At 43.3% G+C, this 21,950-nt stretch overlaps 1 protein-coding gene across 3 annotated transcripts in view; it reads right to left on the bottom strand.

Moving 5' to 3' along the window:
* The window catches only part of PRKG1 (protein kinase cGMP-dependent 1), a 523,526-nt gene that overhangs the window by 47,938 nt on the left and 453,638 nt on the right, over positions 1 to 21,950 (bottom strand). For all 3 annotated transcript variants that reach the window (XM_050898610.1, XM_050898609.1, XM_050898611.1), the window contains one exon: positions 21,303 to 21,377. In XM_050898610.1, the coding sequence (XP_050754567.1) occupies positions 21,303 to 21,377 (75 nt within the window). The remainder of the gene's footprint in view (positions 1 to 21,302; positions 21,378 to 21,950) is intronic.

Consider the following 21,950-nt stretch of genomic DNA (forward strand, 5'->3'; position numbering starts at 1 on the left):
CCCGGGGAAAAAGACAACTCGGGTAGGAGATGACAAAGCTCTAAAACTTGGGTGTGCCATGGAAAGCAGCTAAGCAGATTCTGGGGAAAAAAAAACCACCAAGGGCTGCTAAATATATTGACAGCACCTATATGCAGGAAGTCCCCGAGTCCCAAATCACTGGAGACTGGTGGATCACAAATCAATACGCATCTCTTTGCTCTTATTCTCCTTCCTAGGCACCCGCTGTTGGGCATGGTCAGAGATAAGATACACGGTTAGCTACATCTTGGTGCAGTGAGGCCACTCCTACGTTGGCACTTCCAATGTATCTGTACATAACTGGAATAAATTGAGAAACTCAAGGCCCCTACTTGTAATGTATAATAGCATTAAAAAAAACCCCAGAGAGTTGTGTTTCACAGTGCCTGGTGCCTGATCTGGAAGCCTGTTTGTGTTCTACATGGTGAGAGATGAGCTGTTCAATCTTACAACTTGTCTTGACTAGATAAAAGGAAGTTTTTATCAGACATTTATTTAACACATGGCGGCTAACATGAGGAAAAAGCATAGTTCTCACTTACTGATGCTAAGCCTAAATTCACCACATGAGAAAACTACCAAGTGCTTTGTCAACATTTGAATATTATCATGTGCTAATTAGAGAGAGAGAGGAAAAAAAAAAAAAGGCCCCAAACAAACCACCCTAACCCCCAAGTTTTTCTACTGCAGATAACTCCCTGGCTTGAAAAGTGATACAAGCTGTCTCATTTCGGGAATACAAGCAAGCTGGAAGGCTCAAAACTCCTCACATCACAGCAGTTCAACAACTCATTTGCCTCTCTTCTAATGGAGAAAAATATTTCCTAACGCACCTCCCACGTACTCAGCTCGTTTTGGAGAAGGGCTCATGGCATCCCAGGAGCAGCTGACCATGACTTGCATGGTTGAGCGCTCCCCAAAACACACCTCCAAGCCATGCTCCCCTACTACAACACTGAAATGTCACTGGCTACACATCATCTACTTGGTTCAGTGCCCCAGATTTGGAAAATTTAATTGAGTAAAGGTACCGATGGGTGTACTAGCATGCACGGGCAGGTGAACCTAGAGAGGACCAAGGGGCTCTGCTGAGAAAGACCAATGGTAATTCAGGGGACATCGGATCAAAAGCAATGAGTTTCCTAGAAGTTTCTTAGCATCCCTTTGCAGGCTCCCATCCGTTTTCCAGCTGAGACAACTTCTGAAAGGCACTTTCCCATACTTCCACTGGAGGGCAGGAATATCCCACGTTTCCACAGGCGACCCTTCAGCTCATTGCCACACACCCATATGCTTAAAACAGCTTTAGCAAGGCCTTGCCTTCGGGAGACATTCTTGTACACTTACAGACTTTAATTTGGTTTCTATCCTGCTTTTATGAGTAGCTCCATTTTTTCAAAACAACATCATTATTGTCATAAAATAACTACAATATTCCCAGTTTACCCCCATATCAATACCTCCCCTCCCAGCGCCCCCTTTGCCTCTGCTCCCTGCATTACCTGCAGCACTCCAAGGTCCCCTATTTTCCTCACCTACCTTTCCTATAGGTAGCACAAATACATTGGAAGTATGTACGTATGTGCTGATCAGCGGGTTAACATCCTCACTGCTTCCCCAGGAGCCAATAAAAACATTTTTAAAGGCCTGCAGAGCTGATCTGGGGAGCCATGGCTTGTATCGTCTGTATCTTTGTTAGTGAAAACTATCATCAAGAGCAGAAAAAACTTGATATACTGTCTTCCATAAAGGGACATATTGGAGTTACGGAAGGGGTCACACCTAAGGTTGATCTGCTTGACAGAGTTTATTTGGTTTCCAAAAGGCATCTCAGAAGGTTCCCCAGCAAAGGCAATTAAAGACACTAAGCTGCCAGGAGACAAAAGGAAAGGTCTTCTCGTGGAGGAATAACCGCTTCAGAGAGTGGAGGTCCATCACCTGCGATCCTACGGGGTGCTGTGCTGGGGCCTGTGCTGTTTGACGGATTTAAAATTCATATGGATAAAGGTCCAAAAGCAGAGCGCTGAGGTCTTCTGTTGACACTAAGCTATTCAGAGCAGCAGAAAAAACATGAAGAGCTGCAGAATGACCTTAGGAGATTCAGTGACTTGCCAATGAAGTGTCAGATGAAATGAAACAGAGATGAACTGATAGGCTTAGAAAAAATAACCCAAACTTCTAATGTCAGAAGACAGGCTCCAAGATGATCGTTCCCCCTCAAGAGTTTATAATAGTCCCATGACAGCATCAGCTCAGTGCTCAGGCATGGTCAAGAAGACAGACTGAATGTCAGGGATTAACAGGGAAGGAGCAGAAACCAGCCTGCCTTTATACAAACCTACAGCACCCTGTACCTCCGTGGCCTTCTAGTCCACCCTGGTGCAGACAGAGCGCTGCTGGGAAACACTCAAAGAAAGGCAACAGTGCTGGTCAAAGGGAAATGCCTCAACGTGAATAATGACTCAGCAAGCTGGGACTCTCTGGCCCGAAAATTGCCTGCCATTTGGCATTTTCAAGATTTACTTAATAAAGGGAGACACTACTTCACTGAAATCTGTTTTTTTGGAACGACCGAAATGCTTAATATCTGGGGTAATGCTGAACATGGTCTGCTATAAGGAACTCTTCTCCACGTTTAAGTACCTAAGTTTTACAGACTAATTCTTTCACAACTGAAACCAAAAATGTCAAAATTTTCTTGCTATTTGCTATAATGACCCTACGTTAGCTCATTAAACAGGAAATAATTCTGCAGGTGAAGCTTTTTCCACTTTGTCTCCTTCTCTGCCATTTACATTTACATCTGAGGACTGAAGACGGGACAGAGTAGGATGGCGCCAGCTCCAGTTCTGCCTTAGTTTTTCTGACTTCTGGTTAATTCGCTTCATCTCTCCGTATCTGTTTCCTTATCTGTAAAATGAAGACAGACTAGGAGACTTATTCAAGAACAGATCACCTGGGGATGTCTGGCACCAGGTCAGAGGTCCACTTTGCTTAGTATCTCCTCTGGAGAACAGCCACGAGGAAGAACATGGAGAAGCAGAGCAAGCATGTAGTGATAGTTCCTTGAATACTCTTGCGGCCTCTCGAGGCTGGATGGGTTTGCAGGAGCTATTGTAAAGGTGTTACATGAAGGAGCAGAGTTTTGCACACCAAAACAATCCTAGGGGTCACGAACCTCATGAGAGGCTCCGTAACAAGGGCTTTGGGACCAGGAAGCATTGCTTAGCATCCTCCTTGGCCCACATAAGAGGAGGACTGTGCCACTGTTTCTACTATTGTAATAAATCCAAGTTTTTTCCGTTAAACTCTTAAGTATCTTTGTGGCACAGGGATGCCTAGAGCTGCTTTTTCCCACAGAAACCTAAGCAGGCACAAAGAGATGATCCCCTCTGCTCCACGATACAATACAAAGCCCAGATCACAGCAAGGATTTCTTCCACTGCAAACACTTCTCCAATATCAGCCGGTGGTCAGTCTGTTCACAAACACTTTCCAAAAGTCCATTTTTGTCCTCAGAGAGGATCACACGCTTCCTTTAACGAGTAGGTTTTTCTCCTCCCTCTTCCAGCATCTTTAATAAACAACAAAATTCTAACTGCTGCTCACCAAGAGGATGGAGAGACCCAATAACACTTATTTTTTAACGTAATAAAATAATACTTAACCAAAAGGTAAATAGTGACTTCTGGGGAAGAACTATATAGCCAAACACATGGTTTCTGATAAAGATCCGTCTTCCTGCATTTCCCCTCTGCTAATGGCTACGCTGTCACTTGAAACTCCCCAAAGAGACTTAATGCCTTCTTCTTTTCCTGGAATTAGCAGCGGTGGTTTCGAATTAGCTTCCCTTTGCCTGAAAATGAATTAGAAAAGGCCTGAACTCAGCTACATGCCAAACAAGCCTAATTTTGTGAAATTTTACTGTCAAGCACTTCAGCATCGAACGCTGCCGACTCCTGATTAATACCAGGCAAGCCAGGGAGGGTCAGAACTCGTTTGTAAGTGATACATGGGGATTAGGAATGTCTGCATCTAGCAGAGCTAAATAGAAGTTTGCTTTTTAAATAGGTAGCAGTGGTTTATCTTATTATGGTATAAAAATATGTGTTTTGTTTGTTTATTTTCTAATAGAGTGGGTTTCAATGCTTTCTACGCAAGGCTATGCAAGACCTGCAATAGCCCTTTTGACAGCAGTCGTCGTATTTCCAAAGCTGCCGGGGCTCCAAATGGGCCAACCCCCTCCTCTGGGTTCACGGGGGAAGGACAAGCCTATTTCAGCCAAAAAGCTGTGGGGAAAAAAAAGGCTTTTCTCCCAGAGCTTCCAACCCCAGCAGCAGCCGCTGGTGTTGAGCGAGCAGCTACGTTGAAACATGCTGCCCTCTCTGCCTCCACCGCGTACTTGCCTTCCCTGGTATCTGTTTCCTGCTCAGCTGCTCTAATACTCTACATTACTCCTGTATTTCTCTTGATTTCTCTTACCTACTGTGCAGCTTTTCTATTCATCTGCAGCGCAGTGCAGGCTGCCCTCCCAAAAAGCAGTGAAACGTTGGCTGGAGATGCTCCTTTGCGATCCCGGACACTTAGGACCTAAAAATATTGGCTCTCAAACATCAGGTCTATGCACCACTCATTCTTTTTCAATCTCCAAGGCGAAGGAAATGGGGGCCTTTTTGGTAGCTGCATCTTCTTGAACAGATATTATTCCTAAATTAATCTTGTGCCTCTGTTCCGGCAGCTAGGTGTTTCCTACTACGTCGTCTTTACGTGTGTAGTTTCATGTTTTATTGCTGTTGACACAACTGGGCTGCAGCAGCATCGACCCATCCTTTCTGTGATATTTTTCATTTAATCCTTAGTTTTTACAGCAGATCCTCATTATGGCTGAACCAAGGGGTAAGAGGCTTGCCAAAGACACCTGCAATTTGGAGTAGCCTCCTTCAGCTTGTCTGTGCTTGGAAGCATCCTGATATGGTTGGGACACTCCCCATGAGCACTAACTGATGTTAGGTGCCTACTTAGGACTACTCCAGATGTAAGTCGCATGGGGGAATCCCAAAAGCCTGAGGAGACCAGGAGAGATGCAGCTCTGCCTGCCGCTGCCCAGCTTTGGGAAGGAGCGAGGGAGCCCCAGGCTCCGGCATCCTGCACTCGGATGTGCGTGGGAGTCAGCAGTGATGAACCGGAGGGATTATGTTTCCCCCGTAAACCAAAAGGTCGGGTGTCCAGTAGATCAAACGATCGAGCAGTGCACAGCAGACAAGCTCTCTGAATACAAGGGCAGAGGTTTGAGATCATCGCAGTTTTCTTCCTCCAGCTCTTCCTGCGGGGGCTGGACCACAGTTCCTGTGGTTATCATGGGGGTCAAGAGGCTGCGCGCTGTCTGAATTGGGAGTCCAGATCTTGTTTCAGGAACTCTCACAACGATGGGGCTACATCTGCCGCCTGGGTCCTCAATGTCTACTACACAGTCAACCTCTTTGTGCAATCTCTTCTCTGCCACCTACGGATCTGAGCTATGATGCTACAAAGTGGTAGGTCAGATTTATCAATCCTACCAGCTGAAAGTCTTCTACACCCAGTGGAGCCCTTCTGAGATCCCCAAGAATATCCTAGCCCACAGCAGATACCAGCAAGCTGCTCTTCTCCAGCTTCTCAAGTCCGAAAAGCTCATTGCCAGTCAAAAGACCTTTCCGGTCCTCTTAGGCTCACTTAGCACCCTGGCAGTTTTGAGAAGGGTAAACCTGGACTCCGTAACCAATCCAGTTGTTTTAACTGAATGGGCTATGTCTTTAGTAAACCTTTATGAAATTGTCAACATCATTCCAACCTGTAGGCCACTGGAGAGGCCCAGAGCCTCAGTGGAGGTAGGAAGAGACCGCTTTCTGGAGACCACAGGGTGCTGCCGTGAGCCTCCGTACTCTCCCACCATGGGGATGTGCAGCACCAGAAGGACCAACGGAGAGCTGGTGGCTAAGGCTGCTGCATCACTGCTTACCCTGACAAACACCTACAAAACATAAATCCCCAAAACCACCTACGAAGCAGAAGGGAGGGGAATCTAGTGGCTATTTTATTTATTCTCTTCTTTTGGAACAATTAAAAGATCCTTTGAGGCACAAAAGGATGTTTCAGAAGGCTGCAGAGGACAGAAAGTCATGCCTGTATAATCCAGGGAAACAGCAGCATTAAGTGACACAGGTTTGCCCAGGAGAAGTGGAGAATGAAGTTTTTCTCATTACAAAAAAAAAAGGAAAACTCAGTTTGAACAAGGGTTTGGCCCATGGACTCCCACCTTTGGTAGAAACTGCAAAGACAATTTCATGGCCAACAGACAGCTTTTACATATATATAAAATATATCTATATGGGGGTAACACCAACTGTAAAGAGATGCCTGAAAAGAAAGACCCACAAAACCAACTTCCTGGCATGGTTAAAAAACTATTTCTAGATGCTGTGTTAAAAGGTCAAGTGCTCACCACTCCCCTTTTGAACGTAATTTTAAAATCGCTTTACTGCAAGAACAAAGCGACCAGGAAGCACAGACGGTGAGACATATCCTGAAGTTGTAACGTGGGACGATGGAGATAACATAACAGTATCAATTTCTGATGTAGTACCTTGGATTAGATCTTAAATGCTGTTTTTCAGATCAGGAAGCCAAAGGACAGAGCAAAGCAACTTGCCCAGGGTTAGTCATGGTGCTGTTCAACGCTACTGAGAAGTTACAGGTTTTTAGCTACCCTGCTCCTTCCAGACCCAAACAGTGGGAGCAGGGGAAGCCACACAAGTTCATCTCACACTACAACTTACTAAACCTAACTCAGCCATACCAACTCAAACCAACGTCAAGGAAGGCAGAAGCAAGACGAAAAGCCATCTGTCAAGAGCGGGGTTATCTCGAGGTGATTGCCACATCAACCTGCGGAGAAACGCGGGTTCTGGAGAGAGCCTATAGACCGGATGGTCTTGAATAGGCCTGCTTGGCCTTACAAACAAGCATTTGTGAGAAAAAAATAGCCTAAAGATAATACTACTTAGCATCCCAAAGGGTGCCCTTGTTTCAGCTGATTCTGCGAGGAATATCTCGCTGCTGATAGACATTTCTAGATGTTCAGCATCGCAGCTGTGAACATCCACCTTGAGGCACATGAACGTTAAAACAAATGAATGACGTGTTTCAGGAACTGCTTATAAGTCTTACTGGTATTAGCCCTACCAAACCCCACCGTTTCAAAAGCCTTTTTTTGGGTATATCCTTGCAAAGTTTGCCAAATCCACTGGTTTTTAAACCCAGACCTGTTGAAAGACGTAAAATTTATCTTTACATTTTTAGCATAGCCTTAGACGCTCTGTATTCAAAGCATTACATTCACATTCTTCCAAGTTAGACTGAAATGCAACCATCTCCTAAGGCATTCATATACGCACCGTGGCGCTGCAATGACTGTCCTTAAGGAGTTTTTTCTAATTATTTCCTACTAATTATTTCAGCTCATCTACATTACTCACCTTGATTCACCGACAGATACTGACGCAGCGGATACTAAATGATACACTGTAATATATGAATTAGAGTATGCTTCTCTGCAAAACGTATGGAATTGTACGTGAACATCATGTTTCCAACTCATGAGCTGTAATTAATTATACCAAAAGGAGAGGGTTTTTTTTGTTTTTATTTGCAGTGGAGCACTTTGCCCTAAAATAGCCATAAGGGCAAGCAATGCAAATTGTTATCTCCTCCTCGGAAAATGTAAACCTAACTTTCAAGCATCATACACGGATTTTCAAAGCAAAAAGCATAAAAGCACCCAATCAAGATGTTTCTGGAAGGAGGAAACTCCATTAGCATCAACTTTCTTGCCTTTAACTTGCCTTGATTTTTCCCTTCCCAGTTTATTTGGCTCTAAGCGTGTTTGTGCCTGGTATACCACGCTGGCAATTCAGCAGAGAAACGGAATTATGTTTTTGAAGACCTCTCTTCATCTCTTTATTCTCTATTGCCGTAACAGCCCAGGTTCCCATAGAAACTGAGAGTAAAGAGCGAAAGCGTAAAATACGAATGAAGAGGTCTAAGCTGGCAGTGTTATGTTTTATTAGATGTATAAATATGACAAACTGGTGCTGGGTACGGGCTCCTTCCTAATGGAAAAGCCAGATAACGCTACACCTTATCAAATAAATACAGGGCATAAAAATTTTAAAGACTGGAGTCATTGAGTGCTGACTACTAACAGGTTGATACCGCTTTCTGAAATTGAGTCTTTTTCCAGATTATTCATTTTCGGAGCAAGCAAAATATTTCTCCTTATCTACAGGTCTGATCTTGAGTCCCCCAACCGCCCCATATCGCTATCGATTCTCATCTATTGACACTGGAGCTTTGCATTGCGGGAATGGGGCAACAAGCACTAATTTCACAGGGGTTCAGGACCTTGTAAGGTAGACTTTATAATTTTAAATGAACACTGGCGTATAGATTGAAGTTCTCCGAAAAATCGCTTCCATTGTAAAAATGGTTTTCTGAGTAAAGACCAGTCCAGATGCTTGCTTCATACTTGTGAAGAAGCTGATGTATTTTGAATGTGTTCCTGGATTATTCTTTTTTTAACAGAACTAGCTTCAAAAATCTAGTGAAAGGGGTTTATTAAAGATGCAGGACTTCATGAAAACTATCAATTTGATTGCCCCGGTGAACTGCCAATATGATAGTAGGTTTCTTCACATCATAACAAGATCACTGAAAATGGGAGAGAGATACTAACGCGACTATAAATTATTTCAAGCTCTGAATAGTTTTTAGAGGTCCATAATAAAATATGATTGAACATATGTGAAAGTAGTCATCTTCTTCTAAAGACACTTTCAAGCACCCATATACAAATATCCCATTAGTGTTTATCCCTGAGCACCCTCGTTGTGCCGTCTCCGAAGGGGTGACACAGATCAGCCTCTCCTGAGCCCCAGCAGTAGAAGAAGTGATGCCCTCTACTAGAAATGTTCATCTTCTAAGCACTTCCATCCATTAAAACTTGTGGAAAATTAGGAAAACTTTAAAGCAGCTCAGTTGAATATGATTTTTTTTTTCCCAAGCCAAACCGTGACATTCAACATTCACTGACTCGAAAGGGGATTTCATTAGCAGTGGCTCCTGTTGACTTCTGGAGCGGTATGGCCCCTGGCACACCTAGAGCTCAGCTTTTTTATGTTTGGCTCCTCTATTAAATGGCATAGGACATGCTGCAGGTCATACAGACATTTGAATTTCTTTCCTCCATCCGTGTTCAAAACAATATCGCAAAATGCTTGAAGCCATTCAAAGAGACTCGCTACAAAAGGACCCTTCACTCGAGAGACTCCTACCTCTGTATATGCCCTCATCTGAAACCGTCACCAACCCTTATGCATCGCATTAGGAAAGGGAAGGTACAGGACTGCTTGTTTCCAGCCTTTCTACCTTCTATTTCTCTCCTGAGAAGTCGGAGTATTTTTTCCATTTCCAGTACCTGTCCTGGATAACAAGGCAATGATAAAAATCTGCCTGCTTTAAAAAAAAGAGAGAGGTTGAAACACATATAGAAACAAGAGAAAATACTCTTAATTTTGCTTCTGCATTTAACAAGTTCACTTAAAGGAAGTTTAGGTTACCAGAGTTTTGTCTGAGTCGATTGGAAGAAAAGCATTTAATTATATTTAATTTTAGAGGGGGCTTCATGAGGTGCTGAGCGTGGTCCACGACCCGGGGAAGGCTGTTCCCAGCACTCAGTCTTGCAGGACTTTACCCTTTGCAAAGCCTGCAGCAAGAAAAGATGAAACTAACTCCCTTTTTTTTTTTTTTTTTTTTAAATGTCAGCTTCGATACTTAGCAAGGGCACATCTGAAGCAGCAGTAATCCCATGCAGGTCTTGCTTTCCCGAGACGTGAACTTTGGAGCTGTATTTTCTCGTTGATACGCTGTTTTTCACAAGCAGGAGGTCACGCCTTCGCTAAGCACATGCTCAACTCTTAACAAACGTTTTCACGTCCGAATCTGACCCAGATGCAAAAGGTAACGATTCAACTATCGCACAGCTATTAAAATAGCTTGTTTGGAAGCAGTGGGGTTGATAATGGGATCGCAAAACATCTTTCAAAGCTAAACTTAGGGCATTCATTTCCCTAAGTGTATGAAATCAGAAAGCAAGCTAGGAAGCCGGGGGAATTTAAGGAGCTGGCTAATGTTTCAAAGCAGCCAAGTAGGTGGGTTTTTTTGTTTTTTTTTTCTTTTTTTGCAAAAGCAGCATCTGTAGGGACTCCCTGGCAATTTCCCTGCATGTTAAGAGTGTCACAGCTGCTTACTGGCCTGCTGCCAGCCCATTCCTGATCACCGGCTCCGAAAAGCATTTCAAACAGTAAGAATTACATTTTGCCATCCAAGATGAATGATATCACTCCTGCACAGAAACAGCCTCCAAATGAAATAAGCAATAGCTAGCCATTAAAATCGCAGTGTGCGAGAAATACGCCTTTATTAGAAAGCATCCTCTTTAAAGCGGAAAGGATTAGGAAATGCACGGAAGTCTGGCAAAGCTTGCGATTTAATCCGAGACTAAGTTCGGTACAAGGATCTGAACGTGCACCTGTAGCTCTGACGGGTTCGGGTGGAGGTACCGCACAGTTACTCGCAGTAGATCAACAGCTGAGCAAATTGCAACTGCAATTCCACAAATGCTTTTTGAGCCCCATTGTATCAGACTAATCCCTTGCTTTGCTATCAACAAATTACGTTATTTGATGTCTTCTGTAGAGCAACCCGACAATCGCATCTGAAAATGAAGGAAGGAAACCTAAGAGGTATTAAAGACAGAGTGCAAAAACGTCGGCATGTGACGGTACGCTGCGCAGGTAGAGCTAGAAACACTTCATTCCCATCACTAAAATGAATTTTAAATACAGCCGTGAATGAAGTCCTTTTTAACTTACATCAGAAATTTCATTACAATAGCCCTATTATAAACCGCCAGGTAGTTTTACATTAACATCTAATATAATGGGCAAGATCAGACTTTGATCTTCTCTTTAAAGGTTTAGAGACACCGAGCTTTCTCACGTCTTCAAAATTTCACGTTATCTATATTTTTGATGTTTTATCTTGCTATATCTGCGTAAAAGCTGTGGGATCAGTTAAATCATGAGAACAGGTTTTCCTTTTTTTTTTTTTTTTTTTGCAGACGATTTAAAGATTTAGAGCTCAGCACTTCTCAAATCATTTAATGGAGCATTCAGTCAGGCACTGAGAAAATACAGCAAATGCAACCGAAGGCAAATCAATGTAAGTGGAGCACAGCTTAGTCAGGATAAATAAGTGCACTGCCCAGCTGTGGGGTTTGGGATGCCCTAAGTGCTGCGAACAAGCAAATGGAAAAAATAATAACATTATCGCACGGCAGCAGTTTCTCAGGATCCATCAACGATATTGGAAGCATCAGGTTTTTTTAAATAAACCTCCTTTACCCGGCGTTACAGAGTAAGTTATTGTAGCGGCAGGCTGGCACCTTCCCATTGCACCCAAAGAGGGGAGCGTCGCGTCGTGTGGGTCCCGCCGCCAGCTGCCGGCAGCGGCGAAGGCAGAGACCCATCTCGGCAGTGTCATTTGCTCTTCTACAGCACCTCTTGGCCTGCCTTCGATTGAGCGCTTCACGTTTGGCAAAATTAAGAGAAATCAAGGTTCAGAGAGTCTTGCGGTTGAGCGCTGGCAATAGAGGTGGCACCACGCTGCCAAAGCTGCAGTGGTCTAATATTGCTCATGCTCTCTAGGTAAGGATGAGATGCGGGTAGAAATCCTGAGTTTAATGTGGACTGCATTTAGACTGTAAGCTATACATGGAAATTAATTTGAGCCTTCAGGAAAACTGATTAAGTATTCTTTACGGGGAAGAAGGGAAAGAAGAAAAAAGGATTCTTTCGGTGGATCAGCTGCTGGTGGGATGGAGGTGTCAGCAGTAACTTCAGAGTTAAGGCTGCATTGAGTTTTTCACTTACAGCGGGATTAAATTTCTTCCATTTCACAGTTCGGTGATTGAATTTCATCTTTGAATTTGACACAATTACTGTTCAGGGCTCAACTGAATTTGCTATCCAGTTTTTGGGTACCACGCCTACTAACTTTAGCAGGGAAAACAATTAATATTCACTCAACTTTGAAATACGGACCTCCACCCTCCGCTCTTTCCCCTCTCCCTGCTGTTTAAAACAACTGCATACACCAACATTTCAAAACTTTGGAGCTATTCCCATCACATCCCAGGCTGGGAAGTTTCTTGGGTGAGCGGGAAGAAACTTCTTTATCTGGCAACATCTTTTCCAGCTCTGCCAAGACAATTTGGCAGCGGGGAGATGATGCTCCCCCACCTCCTCCCCCAGTGCTTCCCTCCCGGAGCCCAAATCTCTTCTTCCCAAACCTTCCCCAGGTACCACATACTTGCCCTTCAGCTCTCACTGGCTCTACGTTTCCTTCTTTCCTTTCCCTTACCAACGCTTGGACATAAAAGTGAGGTCTGATCCAACTCCTGGTAGGTCTCATAGGAGCTGGTGAGGTACAACCAAGGACAACTGGTCTAGCAGGCAACTCCGGTGCTGGAAAAGCCACAAATGATCCCACAACTATTTCCAGCAGTTCCAAAAATGAGTAGCTCCCTATAATAGAAGGATCACTGAGTTTTATTTATAATATATTTGACTCGGTTCAAGTGCCTCTCTGTTATTTAATTCAGAAGATGAAAGTGGGACAGAAATAGCCCATCTTCCAGTGGCGTAATCCTTACAAAGCTATTTAGATAAATCTTCAGGACAGCTTAAAAATGTGCTGGACGCCAAACGTACAGACCCAGGAACTCTGCAAAAATGTTTTAATGCTACCTTTGCCTCTCCAGCCCTCATGGATGCCAAAGTTTGCCAAGGTTTCTGTTTAAAGCTACCAAGACTGTGCCACACGAAGCCCTAAGTGACCATACTGTGATTAGTAAAGCATTCTCAGTAGCTTCCGAAAAAGTATTTAGATAAATGCCAAAGGAATGGTTAATATTTCTAATGCACAGACCTCCATTTCCACCAAGTGCTACCACGTACAACTGGAACTGCCAAGCACACGGATGCATTCGCGGCACCATTTTTCTGTTTCCTCTGGAATGAGACTCATTATCATCCGAAAGCTTTCTGCTGCACTTTTATTTCATCAGTACGGGCCCTAATTCTATAAAACAAATGCAGTACAGTATTATAATAGCAGCCTGCTTCAAAGCTGCTGATTTTTTTTCACTAGTGCTTCCATCTGACATCTGACACAGCCGATTATCATCTCGAAAGGTCAAGTTAGCAAGAGGAAAGTATATAGATTATTAGCTAAATAAAAATGACCTGTTTTTAAAAGCTAATTTAATATATCCCTCATGAGCGACACAGTGCATTACACAGTGCATTTTCTCTAGAGGAAAGCAGCAATAAAGTCTACCCGGCGCAGATCTCTGCATGAGCAGTGCAAGTCTGCAAGCAAACAGCAATTCACCTTCAGAAAAGAAAGTCACAACTTAGCAGTCTCCACTATCTTCACTTAGAGATATCACCCTGCGTGTTATCTTGACAGGCTCTTGTCTTTTAAAATGATTTCTGAGATCTTATTTTCTAAGTAAAGACCTATTTATTACAGCAGTTGGGAAAATCCAATAGCCAGACTTGGATACAAACTACCAGTGGCTTCAGGAAGAGATTACAAATTATTGGAGGCTAAACTCTGTTACAAGCAAAATTCTCCAGCAGAAAGAAAAAAAGCTCTTGCGTACCAGAGGCCAAATAATGCCATCTAAAGTCTCGGTTTTTCTAAACAGTAAGATATTTAAACTCATACAAACTTAACAGGTATCAACAATCAGTTACGATTTCTCCACAGCACTCACCAAGTAGGAGAATTATTTTAATTATTTACACAGCTTAAAAGAAATGATTGCAACCTCCGCTTTTTATAGCGTTAACGAGCTTTCTTTGCCCTTTCTGTAGATCCCACGAGGTTTTCCCCCAAGTCTGGCACCGCAGATAGCCAAGGCAAAAGCTAGTTCCCATACGGTCCCTAATTCAGAAAACAATTGACACAGAGGGAGATGGAGCCAATTATTACAGCTCTCAGGCTGCCCGGACCTGCTAATGCTCTAAGCCAGAAAATATTTTCTCTTGCAGAAAAATTGCTAATCTAATCGCACTCCGTGCGTCGGTGAATTATTTCAGCCAAAGTTTTCAAAAGCTGTGGCCCAAGAGAAAGTCAGACCTTAATTAAATCATTCTCTTTAATTGGTTGCTCCCATTTTGGAACGTCTAACTCCGAAAATCTCCCTTTTGGCAGGGGTTAAAATCTTTCTTGGCTTATCTTATCTGTATTTCTAAAAGAAAACAAGATAAAGAAATAAAAAGCATCCTTTCTTAATACACGGGGTTATTATCCACACAAAATCCGCAGACTGGCTGGATGTCAAAACCACCACGTCCCAGCGTGCTTGCAGACACAGCATCTGCATGCAAAGCTTTCCCATCTTACCGAAACAGGAGTCTGCATGAAGATAAGCTGCTTTCTGCTGTGTGCCACGGCCCATTTTTTTGGAACTGAAGGACCAACTCCAGCCTTAATACGTTTATGGAGAGGTTGGCCAGAACTTGCACCTATAGACCACCAAAGAGCAGACATCTACACCACAGGCACACCAACACGCGTGACCAGATCACCGCCAATCACCTTCAGACAAACACTGTGATCAGGTTATTAATAAAGAGCAGGCTTTATACGCAAGGTGCATTAAAATATCTCTTAGCCCAGCTGAGGAACGTGTGTCTGAAGCAAGTCCCCTGACAGGTCCTTCTCACCTCTCTGAGTGGGACAAGAGCGCGAGAGCTGGGCTCCTCTCAGGTGATGCTGAACTGGAAGACATGCCTCAGAAGCTGATTTATGTGCCTCGAGCACTGTTTAACATTGAGTCCAGGGAACCAGGCTTGAAGTAGCCCAAAGGAAAACCCCACTGAAACGCAAATAGTCTGTACAGCAGGTGCTTGTCACCAACTTTTCTTTCTCTACGCATCTATTCCTCTGGATCTGTGCTATTTACTAATACTTAGACCTATCCACGTGCAATAAGCTTTCAACTCCTAGAGACAACTTTAAGTATTAAAATAACTCTCAAAGACAACCTCATGAAGCAAAAGAAAAGGCCGTATAGGCAGGAGACACACGTAGAGCCAGCAGCGGCCCTCCAAGAAACACCACCGAGGAGCCACACAGGACACTCGAAAATACTTTTTCTCTTGCAAACACGGTGGCAAGGGAGAAACTAGAGGGACCGGGGGATACGGGGCTTTCATCTTGCAAAACACAATACTTGGACGCAGCAACGGGGGAAGCCTTCAACAGCAGATGGCACCTGCACACCAGCTACCAGCCGCCGGGAGACGTCAGGAGCAGGCTTCAGTCCAGCCACCCACCCAAGCACTCGCTTACGGCCGGGAGCCAAAAACTTTTCCTAAACCGGCATCTTCAAACAAGCTAGCGCTAAAAGGCACTGCAGTACATAGTACCGTTTTGTAAGCAGCGAATGAAAGGAAACGGGGCACCGTACCACCCTGCTTGCTCAAACTATAAAGCTGTATCTGTACTTTTCTCGTGAGAATAAAGTCAATTTTACCTTGAAAGCCAGGGTGGAAGGGGAAAAGCACGTACAAAGTATGCATATAAAATTGAAAAATATTAATAACCACCCTCTGCACCAAAACTAAGTCAAGGAACTGCTAGGATGCTTTGTTACGAATAAATGTAGTGAGAGAGGCAGTGTAAAGTGAAAAAAGAGACGACTCCGGCCTGTAAAATAAAAAGTTTGGATGTAGCTCTTTACTAAAACACAGCTCAAGTGAAGATGAAGGGTGTTTGGGGCCAGAGGTGCCAGGAAAGGAAAAGGCATCGTATGCCTACACAAAGGTCCCTGCCTCCTCGAGTCCTATGAAAAGGAGACAATTTTGGCTGTGAGTACCAAGATGTATTCCCCCAGGGCGGCAACGCAGCTGCAATGAAAAAAAAAAAATTCAAAAAGTGCAATCAAAATAGCCCACGTCTGCAGAGAGCCTGGAGCAACAGCATGAAGGCACCAGTGTGTGGACTTCAATAGGGTATTAATTTCAAGCCCCGCTGCCACAGGAGATCAACATCAGCAGATAATTCTGGATGTGACAGGAGAAAAGGAAGGCAGGGACCCTGGTCGTCGGAGTGGATAGGCTCTGCTTGGCTGGGCAAAGCCCAGGCAGCTGCCAGCTTTCCCAGCTTGGTGGTGAGGGCCACCTTGTTGCTGTCCTTGCCTCTGTGACACAGGAGAGGCTCTCCCTTGCTACAGCCGTGTCACGGAAAGGTCGGACCAAGCCAGAGGGGAACCTCATCTGATGACCTTGTTAGTGGTTGAAATACTGTGCAGAGATTAACTTCAGGATTTTTCTGGACGGGGAAGATGCCAGCATAAGGGATTCGTGTGCCTGGAGCTAACGGCGTTTGCTGAACCCTCACCTCACTTGGCATCAACAACTGCAGTAGCAACCACCTGTTTCCTCTTGGATTTACGAGAGCTGCAGTAGTGGCTCCATCTGGAAGTAATCTACACTTAGATGGGTCTCCTGCTTATTTAAGTATCATCTTCATGCCCTAGATACCAACGCGGCTGGGCCTGACACTAGGACACGAGCGCTATTCTTCTGAGACTCCCATTTTCTCAGAATGTGAACTAAATTAAATGTTTGCCTCTGCCCTTCACCTTTTGGTAAGGATGTAACTATAACATTCATTAGTCGATGAATTTATTAACTCGTCTGAATACATCTGAGGAGTGGAATATTAATTATCTAGTCTCACAGATGATACGTCGATGATTTCGGATTTAAGAGATTGAACACAAAGAACGGACATTAAGAAGAACTGCCAATCCCAAGCTTGCAAAAACCAGGGAAAAGTGTCTCCAAAATAGGTATTAGTTGGGTAGTAAGATATTAGTTGTAAAGAAGTAAATCAGTTCTGGTGCTGGAGTAAGCTCACGTTACAAAGACGATCTCTGTAATCATGAGGATAAAACCGGGTTCTTCCATTTAGATGAAAGCCACAATTTTTCTAGTCACCTGACTTTAAGGAAACTCACAAAGCGGCATCAAAGATGACTGAGCTTGGGCACACGAGCAACTCTGCTGAATTCCACTGCTTTCAGCGGCCCAGGTGCACGCTTGCTTTCCTAGACTGAGAGATGTCTTCTTGAGGGAAGGCCAAAGCCCTTGAAGAACACAACTTTCTTCAAGGTCTGCTTGACAGGGACTCCTGTGTACCTTCCCATGGGAGCACTGAGACAGCCTTGTGTTGGGCCTCTCAGCTGCCCGTGCAGGCCAAGAGCCGGGCATTTAGGACACAATCCAAAGGTGCCCGTGCAGAACAGAGAGACACCTACAACCGTCACGGGCAGTATGCAGATACCTAAAGCCACGGTCCCCCTGTGACACCTCATTTAGTGGTGCAGGAAGCCCCTCTGCTCACCTGAACTATTTTTGACTGGTGGCATGTATTTTCTTTGCCTTCAAGAGCCGAGCAGAGCTTGCCCTTTCCTTCAAACTGTGCCCAAGGGTAGGAAATTGTAGCTCAGTTGTCTACAGCAGTTTGATTGCTAGAACATCTTCCCAGGTCCTAGGAGCACCCTAACCGTATCTCAAAGCTTGGCTGGGAAAATACCAGGCTGCCAAGAGAGAAACTCAACAAAAAGTTGTTCAGCCCTTTCAGACCTGGAGGACTGTTGGATACATGGAAAGATCTTCTGACCCTGTAACTTCTGCCTAACATCCTCTCAAGTCATGTCTGCACTGGGACTACCAGCTCTGTGACCCCAGGGTCACGCTCTAGCGTGGAGATAAAAAAACCCCACCAGTGCCACCAGTTGGGTAGTCATTTCTGCAACGAACTCCTGCCCATGGCCCAAGTCCTGCTTTAGGAACATGAACCCTGCGTTGGATGTAGTCTAAACCTGTGCTTCTGCTGAACAGGAGCCTATAAATTAACAGGAGTTTAATAATCACCTTGATATGGCAGATTTATATGAAAATACATTTGCTGCCATTTTGTAGATATTTTTATACATATCATTTCAGTTCATATTTCTTAACTGACAGCAACTGATAAGAAAATATTAACTTGATCACATTTTGGCCCTGAACGTGGCCACCACACCAGCCAAAACCAGGCTCTGACACAGTGTAATGATGTCTCACAACGACGTCCTTTGTATTTACTCTGCGTGGTTACATCTGCTGAACATCTGACCTTTGCGTGGATCATCCTGATCCACCTGATACACGGTGAGACATGGGTATATAGAAAATTTCTATCCATCCAAAGGCCTTCTGCCACCTGCCACGCAAGCACTGAAAATGAGACGCTAGCTACAAGGACGCAAAAGAGAGGAAAAAATATTTTTTTTTATGTGATTTGAGTTGTGTAAAGCTTCACCAAACCTAAATGCGCTTTATGTGTCGAGTTCTTCCCTTTGACAAACTTCCCCTTGGAAAAGCTAGGCCCTTGAAGGAGAACTAGCTGGAGTTAATTAACAGCTGCTTGAAAAGTAATCCAGGTTAAAATTTCTGTCAAGTAGACTTTTCCCCCAGAGGAGTTTTATCTTGTGAGACACAGAAACAATAACTCTCAAGCGACAAAACTTTCTGAAACAGCTCACAATGCATCTCGCTTTACTCTCCAAGTAGCTTTGCCATTTTTTCCTCTTCTATTCATCGTTTTGCAGGCATGCGCTTGCTTTCAAGGAGCCGAGCAAACGCGAATATGGTATTTGACTAATAAATGCCTTCTCTTTTGAAAGAGCATTCCTTTTTTTAAATGGTTCTCCAGGCAGACAGCACTGATCCCTTGTGCTTTTTCAAAGTCAAAATGTCAATACACAAAGGGCAATAACGTCCCTGTCACCTACAGTCTCGAGTGACAGGACTCAAGCACAGGCCTCTGACTTTTCAGATAGCAAAGTTGCCAGCAAAATTGATCGATTCCTCCTTTTGGGGAACAATTCCTCCTTCACCAAGAATCCTTCGCTTTGCCCTTCCGTTGGGATGAAATACTTGGCATTATAAGAAAAGAAGAGGAATAAGGAAGATAAAAGCTCCAAAATGTTAAGGTCAACATTGGCCCACTGGTTCCCAAAATGAAGAGTTTATTCAAAACAGGTCCAAAACTGCAGGTCCCCCCCCCAAGACATGTTATAAAGCGCACAAGGGATCCTAAAAGTCACAAAATTATCCTGAAAAAGCCTCCGATACTATCTGCGTACACAAACATTTCCTGTGATAATAAATTACTACGCGATACTCTATTAATAATAGAGCTTACAATCGTAGACGTAAAAAGAGAGACTATGAAATGGGGAATGGCAAGTCCTATTTGCAAATTTTGCTTGGTGCCAATGGGTTGTGGTGTAACCTTATAAAAGCTTCTGTGATAATAACATCACGTTATTACTAAAACCAAAAATCCCCAGTTCCATTACCAATGTTTTCTTCCCTTTTGTTCACATGGAAATCAATATAATCCAAATAGTAACACTAAAAAAAAAAACCAAAACACTAAAATAATAATAGCACATGCCTGGGATACTTGGGACCATCTCTCTGAAGCTGCTTACGTTAATTTTCCAACACTTTGTAAAATGCTTCGCATAAGCTGCTACTGGCATTAAAATGCCATGTTTTCAGCTGGTACTAACAGCTAATATATATACAATAATATATATTTATCTATACTGCTATAGCACTGTGTCCATTTGACTTTGCCTTCTGTGCCCAAAATACCTATTTTCTGGGATGGTAAAAGAGGCTAATAGCCTCCTGCCTTTTTAATTAAATCAACCAGAATTTTAGGGAACTTAAGCATTTGAAGAAGAAAGCTTACAAGTTTGATTTGGGGCCGGGAAATACTATTCTAAACTATAATGCAACCCTGGGGTGCCTTCTAGTACCGTAAAATAAATTAAACATGATTAAAAATGTATGTCAAATATCACTCAAACATGATAAAAAAGAAAATACTATCTTAATTTGTGGGTACTTGGCAACATTAGCAAGTCTTGTGCAAGAAACCAAGTTTCTTGGCATGCATATTTACTTTCTGAAACAAAAAGTTATTTTTAATCAACTAACTAATCTCATTTTCTCTCCACAGAAGTGCCAAAGACCTTTGTTATACACTATTTCAAACCCCTCTGGTTTAATGAGAAGTTACTATGTATAACTTAAGAGTAATCTTAAATTTAGATGGCTGCAGACCACTGATTAACAGTCACACCGAGCATTTGACTTGAAGAGAACACCTATCCCCTTCTTTAATGTGGTAATAAAAAACATCAGGAAAAAAGTAAGATGATTTTATAAGAGGAAGAGTAAAATAGTTTTGTATAGAGCAACTTCAGTTTTCTTTTAACCAGCTTTTGCCTTTGAATCACACTGGCTTATATTCAGTAACCCTCTAATCAGAACATGTTCCTCTTCAAAAGCTTTATTGTTGCTATAGAATCAAAGTACAGACATAACAAAGTTTTCTGTTAAAAACAAACTGTAGATGAAGAATGAATGAAGAGTGGGTATTTTCTGGAAATATTTTAAAATACATTACAGTTCACTTCTGAAAGGAATGAATATTTATAGTACAACTTCAGATGAATATATTGCTTCACATCAAAGTAGCTCTAGTATTAATTCAAAAATGACAAACTCAATTTCCCATTTTTCGTCTCAGAACACGTTTTGACTTTGTGAAAATGTCTGACAGTTCTCTAAAGAAACAAATCATATTCAACAACAATTTCTTGCATTACCTGAGCTTTCCAGGATCTGTAATTTCTCACCTTAAAAAATATTTTAAGAGAATTATTTTGCGACAAATTTTGAAGATCCACCACGTCTGTGGACTCAAATATTGTGATTAAAGCGGACCTTGGGACCACTCGTCTCTGGGCACTGACGTGAGGAGACCCATCTCCCTCTGGTCCTCCCACGTTCATGGAGAGAGCCAGGGAGACAGAATGAGGCTCATCCAGAGGAAAATTCACAGTAAGCACCTAATTCACTACTTTTTAAGCTGTTTTATACTACTGTGTTGAGAAAAAACAGGGTTTTTTCTAATTACAATGATGTACCATCAACAACAACGAGGTTAAGATTTTACGCTGAACGCAACGAGCAGACACTTACTTTGCTTTTGCTTCTGCATCTTCATAGGCTTTATTGGAAACGTCATCTAGGCCGCCAATCAGATGTTTGAAGGAGCTGTAAAAACAAAGGGGCATTTTTAGAGGAAGAGTCTCCATTTGGGAGCCAAGCAAGCCAACACGGCTCTTCGGCAGCAACCAGGGGCCATCCCTCGATGCCGGGGATGGCCGTGACCGACCAAACCGGGGCCAGGGCCGGGCATCTGCTGGGAAACACGGCCTCAGACATGCTGGAGAAGGGGTGGAAATGTAATAACCAATGCCAAGAAGATCCCAACTTATTTATCCACCTTTTTTAGGGACTGAACCCCCTGCAATTACTGCTGAAGTTTTCCCTCCCTCCAATATAAGTTTTAGGGTAAATCTGTCACCGTGGCTGGCAAGTCCCATGATGGTGAGGTGCCACCACCGTATCCCTGTCCTCCAACCAGAAACCCTAGAAATCTCCCTGCTTTCAAAGTGAAGGATAATCTTTATTTCTGTATCTTAGCTTTCTCATCTTAAGAAAAACAGTGACCAAAAACACAGTACAGAGAAATAAAATGGGCAGCAGGGGGGGGAAGCAGAGAAGGAAAAGAAAGTGAGGGCAGAAAGGCAAACAAATTGTCGTAAGTCAAATTGCTTAACGACA

This window comes from Gymnogyps californianus, chromosome 6 (assembly GCF_018139145.2).
Source record: "Gymnogyps californianus isolate 813 chromosome 6, ASM1813914v2, whole genome shotgun sequence".
NCBI classification, from domain to species: domain Eukaryota; kingdom Metazoa; phylum Chordata; class Aves; order Accipitriformes; family Cathartidae; genus Gymnogyps; species Gymnogyps californianus.